A 25537-nucleotide genomic window follows, 5' to 3' on the forward strand; every position below is an offset into this window, starting at 1 on the left:
GGGTGGAATATATCTGCTCTGGGGAATTTCAATGAAATTGAAGCTTATTGTTCCTAACAGACATGTAACTAGGTTAAAGGGACATAAGCCTTTACAAATTCAACTTCCTTCCTCTTCCACATGGATATTCTGGGCAGAGGAAAGTCCTCCTGCCCAGAATTTGAAATGGAAAAATCACCTGCTTAAAAAGAGCAACTCAAAACAAGAAGCACTTAAGAAATCAACAAGTTTAAAACAATCTCACCTCTGTTACATAAGACTGGGTGTGGAATCCAGAGCTTTTAAAAATGTAAGCGACCAGTCCTACTCCAGCCTGTTACTACCGTGCATAAAATCATTGCTAGCACCATGTAAAATGAATTGATGGTCTCAGCCCAGTTCACATCACACACAAGGAACGCACCATCACAGGAAGAAGTCTCAGCTGAAACCAGTGATTCAATGAAGAAGGTGACTGGAGGTGAGGGTTGAGGCATGCTTTGTGCTCAGTGCTTGGGCTGTACCTCTTCCGCAGCGTGACAGTGCTGGAGGGGGAAGCCATGTCTGTCTGGGCATCTTTCAGCAACGTGAAATTCAGTCAGTATTTTCAAAATGAACTTTAGCGCATTAAAGGTAGCAACAAAAAAGTAAATGCCAGTTTGGGAGCAGAAGTCAACCTGTTGAAACTTAGAGCTGGTAGGGAAAAGGGACACATTTTTTTGCAAACATTTTGGTGAAAAACAGGTCTTTTCTTCCAATGGAAACATTTCACATTTCTGAAGTTGTTAACCAGCTCTACTGAAGATAAAAGCTTTGGATGCAAAGTTCAGCAGATCTCTCTCTCTCTTTCTCTGCAAGCAGGGGGTACCCCAATGTCTCTGGCTGATTGGGCCACTAAGAAAAAGAGTGGCTGCTAACCTAAAGGGCCGTACCGAGCCTCTTTATGTCTATTCCACATGTCAGCCAGAAAGCAAGAAATGGGCCACGAAGACTCAGAAGTCTTCAACTCTGATTTCATGTAGGGAGATGACATGCAACTCACTGTGAGTATCTCAGCAAGGAAGCAGCTTTCCCACAACCCTCTTTGATGATCCGGTGGGGGATGCCCCTAGACAACGGTGCCTTCTCTGATGATCAGTTTCCCACAACACCCTGTGGTAGTCTTTTGAGGATAGTCCCCCCACTTAACTTTTTGTGATCTATGAGGGAGCAACCGTCCATTAGCCTGGGGCAATCTCAGAAGAGAGGACAGCTATCTGCAGCTTTCTGTGGTGAACTGGGAGGGGCCTAGATAGCTTAGTGATTCCTGGGGCACTGGGGGATTCCTTAGTGTACTGGGGGACACAGCATTGGAAACATCACTGCCATCTGGTGGCTGTCTGCTGGTCTATGTGAAATGAGTTTGGACATCTCAGTTGAGTCCCTAGCGCAAAGGTGTCCACAAAAACCTGTGGACTTGTCACTGTCACAAAGGATATTAAATGTCTCCCTTCTTAACCATTTCCTCATCAAGACTAAGGGTACGTCTACACTGATGGCGGCAAGATGGACCTAACTGGATCGATGGAGCGGTCAGTGAAAAAGTCGACACTAGTAAACCATCCACTCAAGTGGCGCAGTGCAATGAAGACGCCGCGCAGCAGGGAAGCACAGCAGTCAACGGGAGTTACGCAAGCTACTGTTAGCTTGCATAACTCCTGTTGAATGCTGCCAAATCGCCAAGTCAGTGTAGACCGGGGCTAAGTGTTGAATGAAGAGCGAGACAGAACTACTTTCTCAACTGTAGAATTCAGAGGGATTCTCTCTTTCATTGCTCCACAGTGCCTATCCATTAGGTAAATGAAGGACTTCAGTCTCCAACGCTCTCTGTCTGGCCCTTTTGTTAGCATTGAATGCCATCGTTGGCTTTAATAGCTCCCTCCTTTTTATTCTGTGGAATGCTCAGGGGCACTTTTGCCTCTTGTTTTCTTACATCTTCTTCTTGAAACCAGTCTACAGTGGACAGTTACTTCTTATTTACCTGGGTTGTTCATGATCACTCACACCACTAATCACTGAATAAGCAAAACTAATTAAGCTACTTAAATCTTATGTTTCAGAGCATAAATTGATCCCGATGGGGATTTGGAGAAATTCCTCTCTCTGCAGTGGTGTACTGGGGGGGGGGCCAGGCCACCGGGTGCCAGCCTGCTGGAGGGTGCTGGACCGGCCCGTCACCACACGCAGGAGGTGGGGGACGCAGGAGGCTCTGAGGGGCGCCTCTAAGCACCTTCTCCCCCGCCGCCTGTTGTGAAGAGCGGTCCCGGCACCCTGTCCCCGGGCCAGGGTGGTGAGGCTGAGGGGCTCAGAGCCTCCTGTACCCTCCACCCCTGCGTGTCATGAAGGGTCAAGCTGGCCTGGCACCCCCTTGCCCCCTCAGGCCGGGGGAGGGGTGAGGCCGCCCCATTAGAGCCAGCAGCAGGCTGCAGGGCTGGGGTGGCGGGTAAGCACTGGGCTGGCCCTTCACCCGTGATAGGCAGGGGGGTGCAGGAGGCTCTGAGGGGTGACCCTCAGCACCTCCCCCACGCGTTGTGAAGGGCCGGCCCAGCACCCCTCCTCAGGAGGGGGTGTCCAAGCCGGTGCCGGGCTGTGGAGCTGGAGGAGGAGAGGTGGGCACTGTGCGGCAGGTAAGTGTGGGGAGCCAAGCCTGTATTTGCAACTCCCAAGCCTTCCCCCCTTCCCCCCCCCGCAGGTACAGTCCCTCCCTTCCCGGGGCAGTTGGGGGCGGCTCCGGGACCCCTCCTGCCTGGGGTGGGGCAGGCAGGCCTGGGGGGTGCAAATGTAGGCTTGGCCCCCAGGCACCGGAGACCCTCGGTATGCCACTGCCTCTCTGCTCCAGTGTGTAACATCACACAAGTAGCCAGGTACCTTTTAGGCTGTTTGTTTTTACCTTCTTTGGAAACATCGGGCAGTGGCTAGTGCAGGAGGCAGGACATGCAATGAAGTCTGCTTTGCTATGGCATCTTGAGCATACTCGAGTAGAGTGAACTTGAATTGCCTAATATGGTAAATACCTAGTGCTCTTTCCAGGTGCTCGTGCTCTTCCAGCTAAACAAGAGCACGAGTGTGACTGCTTTTTACATTCTAACGCAATTGTTTTATTTATTAACTAGAATTCTCAATCCACAACGAGAATTCACATTGTACAGAGAATTCTTTCCCAGGTGTCTGGCTGTTGCGTCGTGTCCACATGGTCAGGGTCTAACTGAACATCATTTTTGGGGCTGGGAAGGAATTTTCCCCCAGGGTCAGATTGGCAGAGACCCTGGGGGTTTTACATCTTACTCGGCAGCATGGGGCATGGATCACTTGCAGGTTTACAATATTGTAAATAGTGGATTCTCTGCAAATCATGATTTGAGGATTTGAGTAACTCAGACGAGGTTAGGGGTTTATTACAGCAGTGGATGAGTGTGGTTCTGTGGCGTGCAACGTGCAGGGGGTCAGATTGGATGATCTTTCTGATATTAAAGTCTATGATCTACATTGCTATATGTGCCTTGACCACAATTCGGTGGTTTGCATAACAGTACGATAGTTCTCAGAAAAAATGTTGCATCACATGTCTGTCAGATGCAACAGTTTTTCAACCACAGTAGCTGACAGTGAGGTAGCTTTGGTAGCTTTCTCTGTTACCAAAGGCCATAGAGGCATGTGGTGAAAAGGTGTACTCTCAATTTTTTCTTTTGCAGAGATGCAACAGGCATGCTAGGGGGAGATGAAGGTGTGGGGGAATTGTGTGGAAGAAGGGCTAAAAAGTCACTAATTGACATGGGAGAGAACCAACTGGCTTTTTCATTTTTGTGACAATTATACAGCAAAACTGGAAAAGGTTCATGAAAGTTTCACAAGCAAGAAAAATAAATGAGAGAATGTAAAGGGTTGGATTCAGTTCATCAAAGCGAGATGTAATTTACTGGTCTGATCATAATAAAAGCTGCAACTATGCCCTTGATTAGCACTGGTTTGAATTTTACTTATGATCATGAATCAGCAGTGGTGCACAAGAATTTGGGGCCCAATCCAATGGCCACTGAAGTCACTGGGAATCCCTCCATTGATTTAGAAGGGCATAGGATCAGGCCATTTGTTTATGTCTGGGATTTTTTTTTGACCCAGCCAGGTAGAAACTTTCTGCTCTCTCCGGCTGCCCATGAGGCTGTCCTCCTGCTGCTCAATAGCCAAGTGTGAACCATCAGACAAAAGTGATTTTCTCTTTGTCAAATGCTTCCCTGCAAAATAAATAAATAAATAAAAAGGTCTTGTGAAATTTCAACGAAATTTACATTTTAAAGTAGCAAAAAAACAAAAAAACGCAAGAACTGTGCAAGATTTCGCACAGCAAGAAATTTCAGTAATTTTACTGTGCTCTAAATGTCACAAATCAGTGGAATATACATGTAATAAGGCTTTACAATAAGGCTCCCCAGTGCCACTCTAAAGGCTATTATTAGAGAGGGGCCTGAGCTGCAAAATTGAGGTCTGCATCTGAAAAGCCCTGAAGTTTAGGGATGCTCGGGTTTGAGATCTTGGTTTGACCCATCATGGCAATAGAGGTGAAATTGGAATCCCACATCTGATAGGCGTTGTGAAATGCCCACCCCACTCTCCCCAAAAGTTCCTGGAGTCTCAATTTTGAGTTCAGATCCATCTATATTCAGGGTATTTTTTGTCCTATTACATAAAAAAACATTACCTCTCCTCTTCCCCTAAGGAGAACACACAGGCTATGTCTACACTGACGGTGGCAAAGTCGCCGCTGTCAGATTGACTTCTCTAGATCGACTGAGCGGTCAGTGAAGACCTGCTCAGTCGATCCAGAAATCGACGTATTAAGACCACCTTCTCAAATGGCGTAGCGCTGCATAGACGGGAACACGGTTCCCATCGGCGCAGTGCAGTGAAGACGGTGCACAGAACAGAAGCAGAGAAGTCAACGGGAGTTACATAAGTTTTTTGCGTAGCTTGCATAACTCCGGTTGACTGCCGCCGAATCTCTGAGGTAAGTATAGACAAGCCCACAGTGAAATAAACAACAGTCAATGCAGTATCTGTTCTCACAGTTCTGGGCATGATCAGCAGTGTGATCAAGAGGGGTTGCACTGGGCATGCACACAGCTGCACAATGGCAAATAATGTATGTGCTGACAGCTGCGTAGTTAAGTAGCAATGACCAGGGATAAGAAAAAAGGCAGTAAGGAAGTACCAGACACAGCCACAGAGGCATTGGTAGCCTGACCCTGAGAAAAAGCTGGGACAGAGAAATTTGGGGCTGTGTGCAGGCTGAAAGAGTCTTGGAACTGTGAGTAAAGAAACTGTCTCCTACTGTGTTCAGGGAAACAGGATTTTCTGTTCATTGTTTGTAAATGAACAGGATTGCACCAGAAACTGGCTCCTTCATCAGTGTCTCCTGTTAAATGAAACAATCCACAGGGCCCCAAATCTGGTTCATCACTTAGGTCAAAAAGCAGTAAAAAGTTTTTATTTTCAGTGAGGGGTGTCAAGTCTGAAACAGCTACAGTTTTTCAGCCTATAAGCTACGTGCGAGTGGAATATGCACATGACTTTGACAAATGTCAAAATTAAACCACAATGGCTAAATATGGAACTGTTTTCTTATGAGTCATACAGCTGGCCTGTTAGTACTATAATTTAAAGGAAAACCCCTGAACCAGAACAACAGTAGCTTGAAGAGGGGAAAAACAAAAACAAAAAAAAACCCACCCAAACCTAGCTACTGGACTTTTCTTCTTTGCTGTCTTAGTAGTATTCTAGCATGCATGAAAGTAGCAGACGTATATATTGAGCAATGAGTTAAGGTCAGAGTCCGTAGAGCAATATGATTCCACAGCCAATACTGCAATCTCAGAAAATATGGGGAAATGAATGATAATGCTGACCATCTCCCTCCCTTTCCCTTTCCCTTTGGAAATGTGGGTAGGCCCCGTCTACACTCAAAAGTTAAATTGACCCAGCTATGTCACTTTAGAGGTGTGAAAAAGCCACACCCCTGAGTGACGTCATTAAACTGACCTAACCCCTAGTGTAGACAGCGCTTAGATTAATGGAAGACTTCTTCTGTTGACCTACATCTCAGAGAGGTGGATTAACTATGGCGATGGGAGAACCTCTCCCATTGCTGAAGTGAGTGGCTACAGTGAAGTGCTACACTGTAGCATCTTAAGTGTAGACATAGCTTGAGAAAGAATAAAAGGGTGTGGTAAGTGTCTCTCCTTCCCTCCACTACCTGCTCATGTATGTCTTCTCCTATTTTATTACTGTTACCCCCCACCCTAACGTGCTATGTCTGTGTAGTATGGTTCCGTTTTCTATCACCTGGTCTTGCAGCCTTGACAAGTTGTAAAATTGTGCACTTGTGTAATTCGCCTATTGGCGAGCCTGTTATCCATGAGGTATTTGGAAATATATACAAGCTGTAAGTCCTTTACCCTTTTGGGGCTCTTCATTGTCTGTTTTTTTATGAAAATAAAAAACTAATTAATCACCAAACATTTAAAAAATCATTTAATCCTCCAAGGAATTCATTGGAAATAGGGAAATTACTGAGTAAAGCTTGTAATTAAGCAAGTTAAACACACGCACTTCTGGGTAGGCGTTATCCAAACCCATGGCCAACTCAAATTTAATTATTAATAAAAACAGACACGTGTATATGGAGTGGATGTTTTTGAGGGGGAAGTCTCAGCCGTATTACAACCTACATTGCCATCATGAAACATGACCATTTTATCTTAGATGACTTGGCTCTGGATTCAGGTGAATGGCACTCCATGTGTAATACTAGAGGGTGACACATTGCATTGTTTCTGTAGGCTGAGCACGCAACAGGGGCTTTTTGCATTCCTTCATCCCTCTCCCCCCACAAGGTCCTGTGGGCCACTCACTCAGCCCCCTCTATTTCAGGAACCCCCAGCAATCCCCCTCACTTATGCCAGAAGCTCTGTGTGTCTCCAGTGTCACCCTCCCATAATACCATTGTCCCCTCTTCTCTCCCGCCCTCATGCTGGGGTTTTCTGTGCATCCCATTCCCCCCTACTACCTTCCCCATGCTCATTCTTATTTCTTTTCTTTCTGCATGAGAGAGAAACGATCCAGGGGATCAACATGTAAAATTCTATTGAGGATGGGCAGAGCTACAATGGAGGTATTGTGATGCTGGAAGATGTTAATGGTGATAATCAGCCCGTTCTTTTATCTATAGACAATTATAGAGGTGGTTGAAGCTGCTGGGTCTGCTAACTAGATGCCACATTTTCCCCATCTGATTTTCTCATTTTTCACCAAAATCAGTAGGGTTCTGTCTATTGCTGCCTAGAATATTCCTTGAAATTTTGGAATTGATTGGGTGTGGCATTCACAAGTTACCATGGCACAGAGAGACAAACAGAGAAACACTATGAATTTGTGTGTAAGTCCTTGCTTTACATGGCTAATCAACATGTGTATATATATATATATATATATATATATATATATATATATATATATATAAAAAGGCCCAGAAAAGGCAGGGTGTGTCCCTACAATCTACCAGCAGGATCTCTAGCCACAGACTGCCAGTGCCCCAGACCTGTCTGCTGTGGAATTCTCCTACATTAGTCACAGAAATTAGCCATTAAAATCATGAAGATTATATGTTGTTGTGTGGGATAGTACTGGGCTATCCAGGTCAATGCAGTTCAATAGTGACTAGGTGTGGGCTTCAACTCTAAAATTCAGACCCAATTTTGAAACTTGGGAGTATTTGAACTCGGAGATTTAAATGTTTTGATGAAAAAAAATGAAACCAGATTTAACCTTAATAGACTGCAACAAATATACAGATGCTAACAGGCCAATCCAAAAATACACCTTTACACTTAGCACTAATTGGCATCCATGGAAATCTGCTTTGAGAGACAAGGAACTGAACTACAAAGGAGTGATAACTCCCCTTTCATCTCCAAAGGTGGCTCCTCCAGATGATGACAAAGGCACATAGATGAGACAGAATGGGAGACCTGCTTGGCTATTGCCTGTGATGTATCATTTCTGTGCAATGAGAACTTCGATTTCTAGTGGTATAACTCTGTCACTAATCATAAACATTGAGTTTACTAATCTTAATCTTTGTATGGGTGCCCCAAATGGAAATGAGTAAAATGGGGTATTGCTGTGGTTTTAAAGAGCTTGCCCAGATGCTTTGTTGATGGGCACAGCACAAAATAAGTATATAATATTAATCAATAATATGAATTTAATGGATATATTTTTGTGTCTTAGAGAATGGGGACCCAGTGAAGAGGGTATATTTTTTAGATTGCTCAGGCAGCTTGAGCTTTATGGATAATAATAATCATAATAATAATAAAGATATTATGTAAGGATCTAGCAACTAAAATACAATCTGGCCACTGTAATACTGTAAGACTAATGGTTAGAAAATAAAAGGATGTTTATAGATGAATCATTATGTCACCTGAAGGTCACCTTGAGGTGTCAAGGTTATGTTCTATAAATGCTCTGTGTGTACAGGAACTGTGAAACACTATGTATTTAAATAGGATATTGAAATGTTCTATTTTCTCCCCAGGTGGGGCTGGCAAAAGAAAAGAGTCCTTGCTGAGCAAAATGCCAGGCAGAAAACACATTGAAAGTAGTGATACAGGAAATAGTGGAAGCACTAATGAAGATAGAAATCCTTAAAAGAAGATGTGAATACTGAAGATCAACTACAAGTCAAGAAAGCCAATAAACTACTCCTCTTGCTAAGGAAACTTTGACTTCCTGATCCAGATGCCACTGCTGGCACAGACACATTTATTCACCCCTTTTGGCACAAAGTTGGAGCAATCAGACTTTGAGAGGCAAATGCACTGAGAGTGGGAGTGAGGGAATTCACCCCCAGCACTGAAGGCAGGCAACTAGGCTACAATACAGCCCCTTTCTTGCTACTATTCTTGTCCCTCTGCATCAATTTCAGCTCACCCAATCCATGTACTTGTAGATTCTACAGGTCCTTACGGAGTCTGTCCCCAACTGCCCTGGGCCCATTTGTCCAGAGCTCCCTTTGAAGATCTTAGATGGGGCAGAGGACTTTGTGTCAGCCAGCAATTATTTGCATTATGGTGCCCACAACTTTCCAGACTCAGTAAACAGACATGGAAAGATTCAGGCTTGCCTTTCTGGGTGAATTTCAGCTTCAGAGATTTACATACAGAGAAAGTTAAGCAGAGGATTATAAAACACCACAATTTAACATTCAGCTTCACCCATCAAATGTTAGGCCACTCAGATATTAAGAATGATATAGTACAATGTTCTTTAAATTTACAGAAGATATAAACTAAAGGAAACTTGGTTACCTTGGGCTATCTTACGCCACAGGTGATTCTTCTGTCTTTTCACAATCTTCTTCCAACAACAAACCCATGTTGGTTTGTTGCTGGATGCTTTGCTGTGTTGATATTGTCAATGCTGGTTTCCAGTTTTCATAGTGAGATCTTAGAGCAAATAGTTTTGGGCATCAGTTTTCCCCACTGAATCAGTTTCTCCCTGGAAAGTGAAAGACTGAATGGGAACTGTTCATAATAGCTCTTGAAATATGAATATTTGACTCTGAACTCTTTATCCCGGATGTTGACTCACTGCTTTCTCTATGAAAGCTTTGCTTTCTTTCACCAGGACAGAACTTTTTGCTGTCCTTAGCAAGAGATTTCTCTCCTTAAGACCAACCTGTTCCATTTGCTATTACATTTCATTGGTTAGCTGCTGTTTGCCCATTTTCACTATTGTGCAAACCATGACAAAAAATTCTTATGTCCCTTCCAGAAGGCATAGGTTACTTGAAGCTATGCAGCAAGAGATTCTGGATTATAAGGTATGGTCAAATAAGGTTTAATAAAGACCCTTCATGAAACTTCATCTACTTTTAGGATCAAACTCAAAACAAATCTTTTTCAGAGGGTGTGAAGTGTATGGGTACAGTATGTATTTTTGCAACTTTCCATTTCCGTCCCCAACAAGAAGTACCAAAATATCACAAATAAAAACTCACAATATGGTAGTTTTGGCTGGACCTGAAGAAAAGCCCCAGATCTCTCATGAGAAAGCTTTGCTCTCCAAGTCTCAGAATTTTCAGCTCAATTCTGACGATTCAAAATGTTGAGGTAGTTTGAATAAACTCTGGATGAGCATCTGAGCTTTGGGGCATTCATCTGAACCTAGCCCAGACTCTGAAACATTTGAAGTTCTCCCTATCCATAGTTACTATAAGAACTAAGTATTATTATTACTTGCACAATAGTTTTTATATGAACAAATAGTCTTGTGGTACCTTATAGCATCTCTTCCACACATTTACTCTTGTGGTACACTCCTAAACAAGAGGGAACTGGTATGCTATTGCAGTGCAGAATTGGTCTCTGTGCAAAGTAAGTACTGGGTATGTAGTAAATTAAGATCTGAAAATGAACCCTTTAAAATAAAATTAAAGTAAAATCTATAACTTTAACTGTGTGTTAATAAAATGTCCACTGGAAACCAACAAACTTTCAGTTGCCATAACACCAGCTCCCCCCCACACATATATTTGGAGACTATATTTTGTTCACATATTCTGATTTTTTAGCTATCTTGCCATGTATGTTCCTTTCTCCGTTTTCTATCTTTATGGTACAGATCTGGATTTGAGAATAAACATGTTTATACATTTTTACATCAGTGCATTATTTTCAGTTCCTGATATCAGTTTTTGTGTAGTTCTTCATGGGTACACAACTGGAATACTAAAACCCACTAGCAAATATTTGTTGTGGAGTTGGTCAAATGATTTATTGTTAATAACGTTAATTACAGATGTAGTCTTTTTCCTGTTTATGAATTATTTGTGAATAGACCAGTTTTAACAATATCTACTAGCTATTCACAATCACTTGATAAAGCATTTATCTGAATAAATTTCAAGCTATGGGCATTTGTTCTCCTTGATTTTTCACTATCCATGGTGTTTGATGGGTAACATAAATCATGAATTTTTAGGTCTGGTTCTCAACTGGACAACAGTATCTTTTTAATCAGAAGAGTAAATACTTGTCCTTCATATGTCAGTGCCCTTATTCATGTGAAACTATGCATATCTGCATAAATAAGAGCTATTCCTCAAACACTTACGTGAACTAAAACTCATTAACGTAGTTCCCTTTCCAATAAATAAAGCATGCACTTTTAGTCTTATTTTATATTATGGAAAGCAACACAGAAAGAAAGCACAAATGTAAAATCACTATGAAAGAGAATGCCGAGTGTTCTATCTCTTTACGATTCCCTCACCTTGCATCGCTGCCCCCAAGACAGAGTCAGGCAGAGTTTATATTCTTCTTTCATTAAAACCAACAAGAGCTTGTATTAAACAATTATATAATTTTTATTTAAGCATTAGGTAACACAGACACCAGAGCCTACTGTAAGCTACAGCCTGCTAGAGTCTGATATGCCCCGTGTGCAGGGTCCTGGGCTTCAGAGACTGAGCTCCAGTCCCAGCCACAACATCTATACAGCTATTTTTAGCACCATAGCATGAGCCCCACAATCCTGAGTCTGTCGACCTGGGCTCTGAGATTCCCTTAGCGACTAGACACACAGCAAAGTTGTTGGCAGAACCCAGGACTCAGATCTTTTTAGTCTTTGGATCATTCAACCACATTGCCTTTATATTTGTACAGTTGTAAATCAAACAAATGCAACTGTAATTCATCTAATGTCTCTTTTCTACAAAGAAGTTTGCCTTTGCCCAAGTAAACCAAGTTCATTAGTGATAAACGTGGGAGGTCAAGAAGGAGATATAAATGTAAGCAAGCAGGTTGCAGAGCATGTGAAAAAGAGCTTTGATAATATCTGTGTTTCACAAATTGTTCCTCAGTTTTTATCAGTGAGTTATTTCTAAATAGCTGTTCCAAAATACCTTCTGCTTAGTATGCTGTACTATTGGGTCTTTTGAGGTAATTTAATTTAAAAACCAACTTCACTGGAATCCACCCAAAAGTAAATATGTCCCTATTGTTCATGAGCAACTTAAAATAAAATAAAATAAAAATAAAAACAGGATTTGCTGATAAAAGTCACAGTACTGGGTAAAGGATCGATACCTCTCTTCAACTAAGTCATGCAAATAATTGCAAAGCAATCTTCTTACAGTAATTGCCCAGTTCTTACCACCCTTCTCAACAATACTTTGAAACAAAGAGGTTTATAAACCCGAGATGTGCATGTTGAAGTGTATTTATCTAGGGTTGTGCTTTGTGGAAGATGCCATTACTTTTAGCTCTTTTATAGCCTCAAACAATAAAGCATCGCAGTAACTGCAGAGTGCTTACAGAGCCACAGTGGGTAATTTATAATTCAGCCCAGTTCCCAGAGCAAAACTGTAGTGTGCTCTGCATGTTTCAAAGGTGTGGCCAGCCAACTGCATGGGCTGGTGCAGAGGGAGAACCTAGACCCACCTCCTTTACATTCTTCCCTCTTTGGGGTGATTTGCATCTGGAGAGTACAAGGAGGAAAGATTGCGTTGGGACTCAGGTGAGGAGGGGAAAACAGAGGAAGGCTTTTTTGCACCTTCCTCCTCCTCCCCGGCTCACGTATGCAGGTATTGGTAAAGTGTGGCTCTTTGACTTCTGAACAGATAGAGCAAAGACTAAATTGTTGTTCAGTGAGAAAAAAGGACTTTGGACGGTCTAACTAGAGCTCTAACACTGTGCCCTACATAAGGTGCAATAGTAGAGCATTTACTGCAGGCACATAGTGAGTTACATGCTACAAACCACAGGTCTGATTCTGCAGCATAGCTCCAAAGGGACTGTAGGATTGGGCCCTCTGACACTTTAAATATCAGTGACCTTGGGTGAAATCCTGGCCCCACTGAAGTGATTTGCCATTTACTTCACTGGTGCCTGGATTTCACCTCTTCGCTTGAGACATTTCAGGATTGTTACAGATTTGCATTTCTAGTGCAGGGTTGTCACAATAAATTTTAATTGATTTACTTTCTCTGTCTATTAAGGTTGCAGGGCAGTGACATTAGGGGCCTGCTTCTGTTCCCAGTGAAGCCTCTGGGAGCTTTGCCATTGACTTCCCTGGAAGCAGGAGTAGGCCCTGTACATAACAATCACATGGCACAGGAAATAAACACTGCACGAACAGCAGCAATAAATCCAATACAAAGACATGGCAATAGCTGGATCCAAACAGAAATACCCTGGGCCAAACCTTAACATCCCTTTGGACAGTGAGGGGAGACCCTGTGAACGCTGTAAGCATCAGCTCAAAGTTCAGCCTGTAGAGGAGGACAGGAGGTGCAAATCCCAGCCTCCGGGACCTACAGTGGAGGGAACCCTCCTGTCCCCCAGAAGAGCTTTCTCCATGGGTGACAGCTCTGCCTGTTCTTCCCAGGCAGCATGGCTCTAGTGGGAGGAAGGCTGCCTTTGCGTGGCTACACAGGACTGGTCCTGGAGCGTGCCAGTGGGAGCTAATGGAATAGTGCAGCAGTTAATGGGAGCAGATTGCAGTGGGAGTTGTGAGCACGCCTCGTGCACTTAGCACTTTGCAGAGTTTGGCACATTGTCCGTGAGATTGACACGTCCTCATTTCACGCACGCATATAGCTTGAGTTCTGTGCACCAGTCCCGATGTACATGCAGTCAGACTTGCAGCTGCAGGGGATGCGGGCAAGATTTAACCTTGTAGGAAACCAGCTCAGTGGCGTCATTCAGGTTGCTTTCTGAAATGTAAACAAGCTTTCTGTGGTGCCCATAAAGTCATATTTTACTTCCTCTTCTAACTGCACAGGCTTACAGTTATCAGCAAGATTGCTGTGCAATAAGGTAAGGCTGTTTTTCAAGCTCTCACTTCTTGTATTAAAGCAAAAACAAATGAGCCTTTATTGGAATATGCCACATTAAAATATTGCCTTTCTTGTGCTTTTCGTTGTGGGCACACTCTTGTCGAAGCAGGAAAATTACAATGAAATAAGACATTTCTAGTGTACTTTGTTTAGTTAAATCTATATTGTGAAAAATATTTGCAATAAGTGTTTTCTCAAGAGCGTTTTTCCACCAAAATAAAGATACAGACAGAGTTTTCAGAAGCACAAGCAAAAGCAGTACAGTGATTAGATGTGTTTGCCCGCCAAATTTTTGCAAGCATGGAAGAGCTAAACTATTAGCTGTAATAAACTGCTGGGGGCAGAGAGAGTGAAATGTTATGCTTTGGCAATTAATAGTGCCTTAATTGCTATCAAATGTTGTTACAAGAGGTCATTTTGTTCTGTTGTGTAATTTCTGATTGAAAATCTGTACAAATTTTTCATTTTTAAATTGTTTTTGGTGGCAACAGAAATTCCAGCAAACCTCCATTTCATCTAGCAAAGGACTTTTATTAGAATGAGAAGTTTCCTTTTTCAAGCTATTGCTTATATGTAATCTACGATGCTTTGTAATTAAATTGCGAGATCAGAATGATAGTGTTCCTTGGGGCTGGGAGATTAAAAACACAATGTGACAAAAGTCTAAAGATGGGTGGGACTCAGTATTCTCAGAGACTATCAAGCAATTGTCACTGATATTTAGGATTGTAATTATTAAACTGGATTAGACATAGCTTGATTCTCTGATAGATGCATTTAAATCACACTCTCTAAGGACTGCTTACTTAAGAGACACCTTAATACCGAGACAATCACTCCAACAGGTGGTTAGATATTAGAAGGAATTTAACCAATTAGGGCAATCTGCTGTCTGATGGCTGGCGACTAACAGGTAACTACGTGAAGGTAACTACAGAACTCGTGGCAGCACAACTGGGTTCTAAAGCTGAAACTTCACTAAGTAAATCAAAAGGGAATGCCTCTTTTGGTGACTCGGGTAGTGTGTTTGCCACCGACTCATGCAGGAGAAAGCTTCAGCTTTAGTGTGTGAAATAAGGACATTGGATTTTTCTTTTTAAAAGGCCTAAAGTCTATTGTTGAAATGCGGCTCAATGGATGGTGCTCAGCGCTTTGATCCTCTCTGAGCACAATGGGCCAAATTCATCCCTAGTGTAACTCCATTTTGGCAGAATCATACCGAGGATGAATTTGGCCCAGCATGGTAGAAGACTTATGGCAAGGTATTTGGGAAGTAGCGTACACTTGTGTGGGTGCTGAGGGGGCGGCGGCACAAACTTGTCCCCATCAGTAGAAAGGACTAGTGGAATAATGGAGATACAAGGTGCGTGAGGTAATATCTTTTATTGGATCAACTTCTGTTGGTGAGAGAGACAACCTTTTGAGCCACCCAGAGCTCTTCTCCCAGCATCACAGCAAAATGCCAGGTGTTTAGCAGATAAACAGATTGTTTAGCAGAAGTAGTTTGCACATATTGTAAGGGACCACTCAAGGTAGGAGTGGCCTGTTAACAGTGGGGGCAAAAAACCTGAACTGGCTTCAAGACTGAGCTTGATAAGTTTATGGAGGGATAGGTATGATGAGGCTGCCTACCACAGCATGTAGCCAATCTGCGACTGCTAGCAGCAAATATCCCTCAACAGCCATTGATGGGACACCACATGGGGAGGGCTCTGAGTTATTACAGAGAATTCTTTCCTAAGTGCCCTGGTGGTGGGTCTTGCTGAAATGCCCAGGGTCCAACCGACTGCCATATTTGTGGTTGGGAAGGAATTTTCTCCTAGATCAGATTGGCAAAGACCCTGGGGGTTTTTTGCCTTCCACTGCAATGAGGGGCATGGGACACTTGCAGGTTTAAGCTATTGTAAATGGATTCTCTGTAGCTTGAAGTCTTTAAACTATGATTTGAGGACTTCAGTAACTTAGTCAGAGGTTCTGGGCGTGTTACAGGAGTGGGTGGGTGAGGTTCTGTGGCCTGCATTGTGCAGGAGGTCAGACCAGATGATCATGATGATCCCTTCTGGCCTTAAATTCTATGAGTCTCTCTAATTTCCTGGGACTGACATGGCACAACTACACTGCATAATGAAAAAATGGAATATGTTAATGGACATTAGATTCACATTGACACTGCAAGATATACATATTTATTACAGCCGAGACAAGCTGTGAGTAGCACTTAGCCAGAGGAAGGCTCCCTTTTCATTCAGCTGTAGAGCTTTCCACTGCTGTCTGTGCGGGGTTTCTGTTTTAATTGTGGCTGCAGCAACTTGCAAGACACAGAAACACTCACTAAGGGGAGATTCTAGAAGGAGGATTTTGCAACATAGTTAAACCAGTTATAGTGTCTGGACTCTAGTTGGGGGCACAAAAAAAATAGTCGGCCCAAGGAGTGACAATCCTACACTTCTTGGTCTCAGCTTGAACTTTCCTTTCCTGATATTGGCATGGAAATAATATTTTCCATCTACAAGTAACCAAGTAATAGTGTGCACCAGTGCAGACCATTCCTTTCTTTGTTGCCACAGCTTTACAAATGCAAATTGTATCGAACATGTACATCGATTAGACAAACATCAATACTGTATTTATTCATTTTACTGAAATTGCATGTTCTGAAGAAAATGTTCCAGTAGGAATTTGTTTTAGCAGAGGCTTTCACTTTCCACCTGTGACTTCCAAACTACTGTGATAGGTCTTTATTATATGGGAAAAAAGATAACTAAATCAATATTTTAACTTGCCACCTGTGCCATACAACATGCTGCTGGTGCCCTCGCTTTGTCAGTAGCTGTGCAGTGAGGGTCCAGTCCTGCCAGGTGTTGAGTAGGATCCCTCTGTATTTTAACGTAGACAGTAGTTTTATCATGTTTTAAATAACGTGATTAATTACTGGCAAGCCTAGTGAATTGGTGTGTGGGATGCGCTATACGTGATTACTATTATATAAATGCTATCCATGATTTTGCACTCCCAATCAATTCACCCTTCCTACTCTATCTTTCATTATGTAGAACCTGACCCAGAGCCCACAGAAATCAATGAAGAGCCTTCTGCAGGCCCGTTACTAATTTAATACAGACAGTAGATGTTTATTTTTTTATCAACCACATTTTAAGGGTATTTTTGTAACCAGGAGGCTATGCCCACAAGGATTCTAAACAACTATTATTGTTTAATTTCAGAAAATCAGAACTTTTCCCTAACTATAACAATAGAAAATGAGGGGATTTTTCTCTGGTATCAATTCTCTAAAATCAGAACACAATCTTTTCAATTTGGAATAATCCCAGAAAATATCAAGACACACAAAACCAATAAAACATCATTTAACAAATACCATTTTTATCTAAAACAATGAGAATCCTGTAGCACCTTAAAAACTAACAAATTTCTGCAGGGATAACCTTTCATGGGCTGCAACCCACTTCGTCAGATGCATGAAATGGAACTCACAGATAGGAGGTATATATGTACATTCAAGGGTAAGAAACAACAATGGGGAGGGCAAGTGCTAACAAAGTCAATTCAGTTAGAGTAGATGAGGCCTATTCACAACCATTGATTAGGAGGTGAGAATGTGTGAACAGTGACAATTACTTCTTGTAATGAGATAACCATTGCAAGTTCCTGTTCAGACCCAGTCTGATTGCGTCAAGTTTGCAGATGATCTCTAGCTCAGCAGTTTCTCTTTGAAGTCTGTTTTCGAAGTTTTTTTGTTGAAGTGTGGTAACTTTCAAGTCAGCTACAGAGTGTCCTGGGAGATTGAAGTGCTCTATAACTGGTTTATGGATGTTACCATTTTTTATGTCTGATTTGTGTCCATTTATTCTTTTGCGTAGTGACAGTCCGGCTTGGCCAATGTACATGGCAGAGGGGCATTGCTGGCACATGATGGCATATATAATATTAGTAGATGTGCAGGTGAATGAGCTCCTGATGGTGTGGCTGATGTGGTTAAGACATGTGATGGTGTCACTAGAATCGATGTGCGGGTGGAGTTGGCAACAGGGTTTGTTGCAGGGATAGGTTCCTGGGTTAGTGTTCTTGTTGTATAGTTGCTGGGGAGTATTTGCTTCAGGTTGGGGGGCTGTTTGTAAGCAAGGATAGGCCTGCCTCCCACAGCTTGAGCGAGTGAAGGATCATCTGCTAGGATAGGTTGTAGATCCTTAATGATGTTTTGGAGAGATCTTAGCTGGGGGCTGTAGGTGATGGCCAGTGGTGTTCTGTTGTTTTCTTTGTTGGGTCTGTCCTGTAGTAGGTGACTTCTGGGTTCCCATCTGGCTCTGTCAATTTGTTTCTTCACCTCCCCAGGTGGGTATTGTAGTTTTAAGAAAGTTTTATGGAGATCCTGTAGGTGTTTGTCTCTGTCTGAGAGATCGGAGCAAATCTGGTTGTATCTTAGGGCTTGGCTGTAAACAATGTATCGTGTAATGTGTCCAGAGTGGAAGCTGGAGGCATCAAGATATGTATTGCTGTCAATTGATTTTCGGTATAGGGTGGTATTAATGTGACCATCCTTTATTTGTATTGTAGTGTCCAGGAGGTGGATTTCTTGTGTGGATTGGTCCAGGCTGAGGTTGATGGTGAGGTGGAAATTATTGAAATCCCGGTGGAATTCTTCGAGGGACTCTTTCCCTTGGGTCCAGATGATGAAAATGTCATCAATGTAGTGTAGGTAAAGAAGACGTGCTTGGGGACGAGTTTTGAGGAAGCAGTGTTCCAGGTCAGCCATAAAAATGATGGCATACTGTGGGGCCATGCGGGTGCCCATAGCTTTGCCACTGACTTGAAGGTATAGATTGTCTCCAAATCTGAAGTAGTTGTGGGTCAGGACAAAGACACAAAGTTCAGCTACCAGGTGTGCCATATCATCATCAGGGAAAATGTTCCTGATGGCTTGTAGTCCATCTTTGTGTGGAATGTTGGTGTAGAGAGCTTCAACATCCATAGTGACTAGGATGGTGTTTTCTGGAAGATCACCGATGTATTGTAGTTTTCTCAGGAAGTCAGTGGTATCACGAAGATAGCTAGGAGTGCTGGTGGCATAGGGCTCGAGGAGAGAGTCCACATAGCCTGACAGTCCTGCTGTGAGAGTGCCAATGCCTGAGATGATAGGGCGTCCAGGATTCCCAGGTTTGTGGATCTTGGGTAGCAGATAGAATAACCTGAGGCTCAGGGGGTGTGTCCGTGTAGATTTGTTCCAGTGTTTCTTTAGGGAGTTTATTAAGTAGATGTTGTAGTTTCTTTTGGTATTCCTCAGTGGGATTGGACGGTAGTGGCTTGTAGAATGTGGTATTGGAGAGTTGTCTGGCAGCCTCCTGTTCATAATCTGACCTATTCATGATGACTACGGCACGTCCTTTGTCAGCCTCTTTGATTATAATGTCAGAGTTGTTATCGAGGCTGTGGATGGCGCTGCATTCTGTAAAGTTGAGGTTATGGGGCAAGAGATGTTGCTTGTCTATAATCTCAGCTTGTGCACGTCGGTGGAAACACTCTATGTAAAAGTCTAGTCTGTTGTTTCGACTGTTGGGAGGAGTCCATGCAGAATTCTTCTTTTTGTAGTATTGCTAGGAAGGTATCTGTGGGTTAGTGTGTTGTTCAGTGGTGTGGTGGAAATGTTCCTTGAGTCGGAGATGGCGAAAGTAGGATTCCAGGTCACTGCAGAACTGTATCATCTGTGTGGGGGTGGTGGGGCAGAAAGAGAGTCCCTGAGACAAGACAGACTCTTCTGCTGGGTTAAATGTATAGCTGGATAGATTTACAATATTGTTGGATAAGTTAAGGGTATCACAGTTGTGGTCCCTTGTGGCATGTAGGAGCTTAGATAGTTTAGAGTCCTTTTTCCTCTGTAGAAAAGCAAAGTGAGTGTTGGTAATGGCCTGTCTTGTTTTTGTAAAGATCAACCACGTGGAAGTTTCTGTGGAAGTTTGGCTTTTCATGAGATTATCCCCTCTGCCATGTACATTGGCCAAACTGGACTGTCACTTCGCAAAAGAATAAATGGACACAAATCAGACATAAAAAATGGTAACATCCATAAATCAGTAGGAGAGCACTTCAGTCTCCCAGGACACACTGTAGCTGACTTGAAAGTTGCCATACTTCTACAAAAAACTTCAAAAACAGACTTCAGCGAGAAACAGCAGAGCTGGAACTTTAAGGTGTACAGGATTCTGGTTGTTTTTGCTGTATACTGACTAACACAGCTACCCCTCTGGAACTTTTCACCATGTCTTTCTAGGTGCTTCTATGGCCCTCATCACCATAGCACCTTCTTTTCTCTTACCAGGGTTAGAAATATCTCTCAAAGAAAAGGCAAAAAGAAATGAAACCTTGTCTAAATCTGACACCTTGTGGCCAATTAAAGAACAGATTTTAAGACGTGATGAAAAAGATGGCACAAAAAATTCCATTATTCTCTAACCAACAGGCAAGCTAGTCCTGCCTCATTCTGCAGCCTGAGCATTTTCTCTGAGAAAAACACAATTCTACACAGCCAAGAAGGAACTCAAACAGTGAGAAACCCTTTGAGGGATAGATATTTCCTCATGTCTGGAACACTTGCGAGAAGGTATATTTTGCCATTAGAAAACGAAGACTGCGTTGCTGGAAATCACTGGTGTGCAGACAATGCTTTATTGAAGCAGGGATGATAATATGTTTTCTCAGAAGCTTATTTAGTAGATGGGTTCTTTTTAAGACCTGCAGTAGGAATGGTCTCACTGATGAGCCAGGAGGCTGTGCTTGATTACATCAAAAGTGCTTATGAAACCTAATTCTGTAGTTATTACATAAAATGTAATAAAGGCTAACTGCAGCTAGGGGCATCTGCATGCAAAGGGACCGAAGCCGAAAAACCCCATTTTGATTTTGATTTAATTTCAGGTCAATGGAATTGAAATTCATGTAAGAACTGTAGTCCGTGGGCCAGATTTCTAAAGGTATTTTGGTGCCTAAAGATGCAGCTAGGCTTAGTGATATTTTCCAAAAGGGCCTAACTCCCAGTCAGTCATTTCCGGAAGCTGTTTCCTGGGTGGGGTGTAGGTTGGGTGGCTGTCAGTGGTGCATGGCATTAGTCTGTAGCTGGGCTACTTAGGCCCGCCAACCTGGGGGGAAGGAGGGCGATTGCCCAGGGGCCCAGCGATTTAAGAGGGCTCGGGTGGATGGGAGGATAGATACGTATCCCCCTCTCCTCCATGCACCATCTTCCCTCGAGGCCCCTGCCACTCATGCTCTCTGCCCCTCCCCTGAGCTGAGCTTATTTATTATGTGCCATGCAGGTTCCCAAGTGACTAAGGAGGTGGTATCTGCTATGCAGTTTCCCGGGTTCATCAGTGATCTCCCTGGGGAGTCCAAGGGAACTGGAAACCGAGTAGCACATATGCCTCCTCAGCCATCTGGGAACCTGCATGGCGCATAGTAAATAAGTAAAAACTTCTGGCGGAAGCCCACTCGGCCCTCAGCCATCCTTTCTAGGGGGGCCATTGGCTGCTCTGCCCCGTGGCCTGGAATTGCTGTCTGTGGGCCTGGAGCTACTGTTTAAGACCAGGAATAAAGAAAAGCCAGAGGAATGGAAACAAGTTTCAGATGAAGAGCAAAAAAAGAGAGCAAGCAACAACTCCTGCTCACAGGGCCGGCATGCACAGAAGGCAGGTGGCCATAGTCGCTGTCAGCATAAGCAGGCCAATGATAACACCAGTGGTGAATTTGGACTATACCCTGTAATAGACCCTCTGCTTCTCACTCATGTATGAGTAACATGCTACTAGTTACCAGGCCAATATCTCTCTTCAGAGACACTTTTGCTAGCAGATGCCTCCTGTAGCTGGTACTTTGCAGAAAATGAGTCATGGGCAGTGAATCAGTATCCCTAATGCTATATTCTCACAATAAAATTCCCTGCAGGGAACTAAGGGGGAGGAAATTTCCTCATAGAATCCCTCCCCTATCACTCCATTGGGATGTCCACCTCGATACCTAGAAGATCCCATGGATTCTCTTAGATCATAGGGGAATGGGAATCAGCAGAAGGCCTGCGACTCCCATGCAGAGTCTGTGCTTTCACACTGGCTCTGTGCCCCTGGTGGTCCTCACTCCCTGGCAAAAGGGATACAGTAAAATCCCTGGAGTGGAGCCAAGGAAGGACTGTAGAAAAACAGCTGGGAATCTCATCCCTTTCTTCAAGCACTCAGTGACATTCACAAGGAAACAGGAAGTCAATCTTCATTTTTACCCTTAAATTGGATGAGCCAATCAATCACCTCACCCAGGATTTTGAGTAGGAGAATATCCCCAAACCGAACTTTTCCTGCCTGTACTACCCTCTCTGAGGAGAAAACACAGTCTGGTTTAAAGAAGGACAAGTGCACCTTATTTAACAGTTTAATCTGAAATTCCTCACCCCACCCTGATCAGTCTGAAATTTGAATCAAAAGAGAGTCTGAAAAAGGAAAATATAGTCTGAAAAAGGAAAATATCATCTCAAATGAAACTGCTCAATTAAAAATTATGGTCCAGATTTACGTTGCTGAGAGAAGAAAAGGGTGGCGGGGAGACCCAGGATGACCACGTTAAGTGCAGGTCAACGTGTTTGGTGAGCAGTAAGAAAGTAAATTCCATTTGTCTAGATCAGACTTTAGGTTGTCCTGGGCTGTCAGACATAGGGATTTTCCCTAGCCTGAAATGCAATCAATCCCATCTTCACTGATGGCTACAACTTTGTGAGAGTCTCATTACTGCTTCAGTGACATGGACCTGGCTCACTCATAGAAGAATGGTTCGGTGGTTAGTGCACTATACTGATACTTGCTGTGCGTAATTTGTGCCAGGGCTTGCCAGGGCTGAGCCCCAGCACCTCTAGGCTTGGCAGTTCATAGCCATGGCACCTCTGGGCTTGCCACATCAGTTATGAAAGTAAAAAAATTGCTTGAGGCCTGGCACCTCTTTCCTACAAATGAAAGCGCTAGATACTTGGGACACCCAACTTCAATTCTTTGGTCTGCAACAGACTTTCCTGTTTGACCCTGGCTAAGTTGCTCAGTTTTTCTGTGCCTCACTTCCCCAGATGTAAAATGGGGATAATAACACTGCCCTAGTTCACCAGGGCATAGTGAAGATAATTACATTATTGATTCTAAGGTGCTTAGATACTATGGTGATGGGACCAGATAAATACCTTAGACAGACATGTCTTTGGGGTTTCATAACCCCCAAAATATCTTACTGCTTGTGAAAAAACATTGAAGAATGAGGAGGAGATATTATAGAGGACATGCTCTATAGAAGGCTGTACCTTCTACTAAATGTATTAATGTAAGTAATGCATGTAATGCAAAGATTAATATTGATCAATGTAGCACTGTCTTTGCCTTTACAGCAATTGGTTTCAGAGGCTCTGTGGCTAGAACACTGGTCTGAGACTCAGGGTCTATGCCTGACTTTGCTACTGACCTGCTAAGAGATCTTAGGCAAGTCACTTTTATTCCTCTGAACCTCAGTTGCTCAATGTGCAAAATGCAGATCATAATATACTGATACAAAATGCTATATAGAAGCTAGATGTTATTATTATTTTTTACTCTTTACAGAAATCTTCATCCAGTCCCAGATGATTGCTCAGATACATGCAAGATGCAGAACAGCTCTTCAGAAAACTGCACTGATCCTCATATAACATTTAAAAGCCATCTATATGCAACCACTTACACCATAGTATTCATACCTGGTCTTCTGGCAAACAGTGCTGCATTATGGGTTTTATGTCGCTTTATCAGCAAGAAAAACAAAGCTGTCATTTTTATGATTAATTTGGCTGCAGCCGATCTTGCTCACGTTCTCTCATTACCGCTACGAATATATTATTATATAAACCACATGTGGCCTTTTGGGAGAGGCCTCTGCTTGTTATGTTTCTACCTGAAGTACCTCAACATGTACGCAAGCATTTGTTTCCTTACCTGCATAAGCATTCAACGGTACTACTTCCTCTTTCATCCGTTCAAAGCCAAAGACTGGAAGCGCAGGTATGATGTTGTCATTAGTGCTGTTATATGGACATTCGTTGGGCTTGCTTGCTTACCATTTCCCCTTATGAGAAACTTTGACTTAAAAAATTCAAATTCCTGCTTTGCAGATCTTGGAGTCAACAAAATTGGCAGTATGACAGCCTCTGTGTTGACAGTGACAACAGCTGAGCTTTTAGGATTTGTGGGCCCTCTAATTATTATTGTGTACTGTACCTGGAAGACAAGAAAGTCGCTTCAGGAATACCAAGGGCCTTTCCAAAATACCAGTGAAAAACGGAGAGCTTTACGCATGGTTGCTATGTGTGCAGTTGTGTTCTTTGTATGTTTCACACCGTATCACATAAACTTCTTCTTCTACATGCTGGTGAAAGAGAACGTTATTACACACTGCGCCATCCGCCGCAGCACTCTTTACTCTCAGCCCTTTTGCTTAAGTCTTGCAAGTCTGGACTGTTGTTTGGATCCAATCCTCTACTTCTTTACAACATCAGAATTTCAGGATCACCTCTCAAGACACAGCAGCATAATCATCAGGAGTCGTCTTATGAGCAAGGAGAGTGCCTCATCGACTAAGGAATAAAAAGATTCGCTTTTTTTTAACCTTATTACATATGAAATCTGGGACTGCTCTAGAACTTTTTAGTCGAACAGGTGGAATAGAAGCACCTGCAGCTTTATTTGATGGGGGTTGTGATGCTGAAAGTCTTTTGAAATATATGAAACAATACTCATTTAAAACCGGTGGTCAAATGTTATGGATGTTTGGGACTGGAAAACCACTGACTGGAGCGAACCGGTGTGGTGCCACGCCTGGCCCACCTGAACAAGAAAATACTGTAGGGAGCGGTGCTGCCCACAATCATTCCACTAGCTGGGGGGGAAAAAAAGAGGCTAAATTAATTAAATAAGTTATTAATAATTCCCTCAGCTCTAATGGTGACCTCAATTTGTGTACCCCCCGTAAATATTAAGACATTCAAGCAAATTGCAAAGTATTATTTCATACAAAGCAGAAATTAGCACTGCTAAAAATGTTTATATAAATTACAATTATTGGGCCAAATTCATCCCTAGCGTAACTCCACTGATTTCAGAGTCTTATGCCTGGAATTGACTAGGTCATATGTGATTCAGCCTGCAGTTGTAATTACTTCTCTGAGAATTTTTATATACCTTGATTTTATGTAGCCTGATTGGGAAGTGTTTAGTGTAATTTCCTTTTAAGCTAATGTTTCGTGTTTTGTCTGGTAGAGACACAAATGTTTAAGGTACCGCAATGACATTCAAACAGCTTGTCCTACGTTTTTTTTTTTTTTTTGCAAAATAATGCTTTAAAAATAAACACACTTTTGCAAAGGTAACACAAGTCCCACAAATATGTGTTGATGTCTCAGAGAATAAAGGGTTTTCCCATCCTCAGTTATTTGCAATGTAGTTTTGCTGGTGAGTTCCAACAGCCTATTCACTTAGAGGGAAATTCATCCCCGTGGAGAAGGCCAGTTTAGGACCAACGCACAAATTAAGTCCCACTTATGCGCTCAGAGTAGGACTG

The 25537-nt window shown here is 42.8% G+C and overlaps 1 protein-coding gene across 1 annotated transcript; it reads left to right on the forward strand.

The window, feature by feature from the left end:
* Positions 1–13866: 13866 nt before the first annotated feature.
* On the forward strand, positions 13867–25326 carry LOC137153967 (putative P2Y purinoceptor 10). Its single transcript, XM_067549742.1, has 2 exons — positions 13867–13895; positions 23548–25326. The coding sequence occupies exon 2, from the start codon at positions 23591–23593 to the stop codon at positions 24563–24565; it is 975 nt and encodes a 324-aa protein (XP_067405843.1). The 5' UTR covers positions 13867–13895; positions 23548–23590; the 3' UTR covers positions 24566–25326.
* Positions 25327–25537: the final 211 nt, after the last annotated feature.

The sequence above is a fragment of the Emydura macquarii genome, unplaced genomic scaffold (assembly GCF_026122565.2).
Source record: "Emydura macquarii macquarii isolate MOO-44397 ecotype Brisbane River unplaced genomic scaffold, CSIRO-AGI_Emac_v2 contig_1253, whole genome shotgun sequence".
Lineage (NCBI taxonomy): Eukaryota > Metazoa > Chordata > Testudines > Chelidae > Emydura > Emydura macquarii.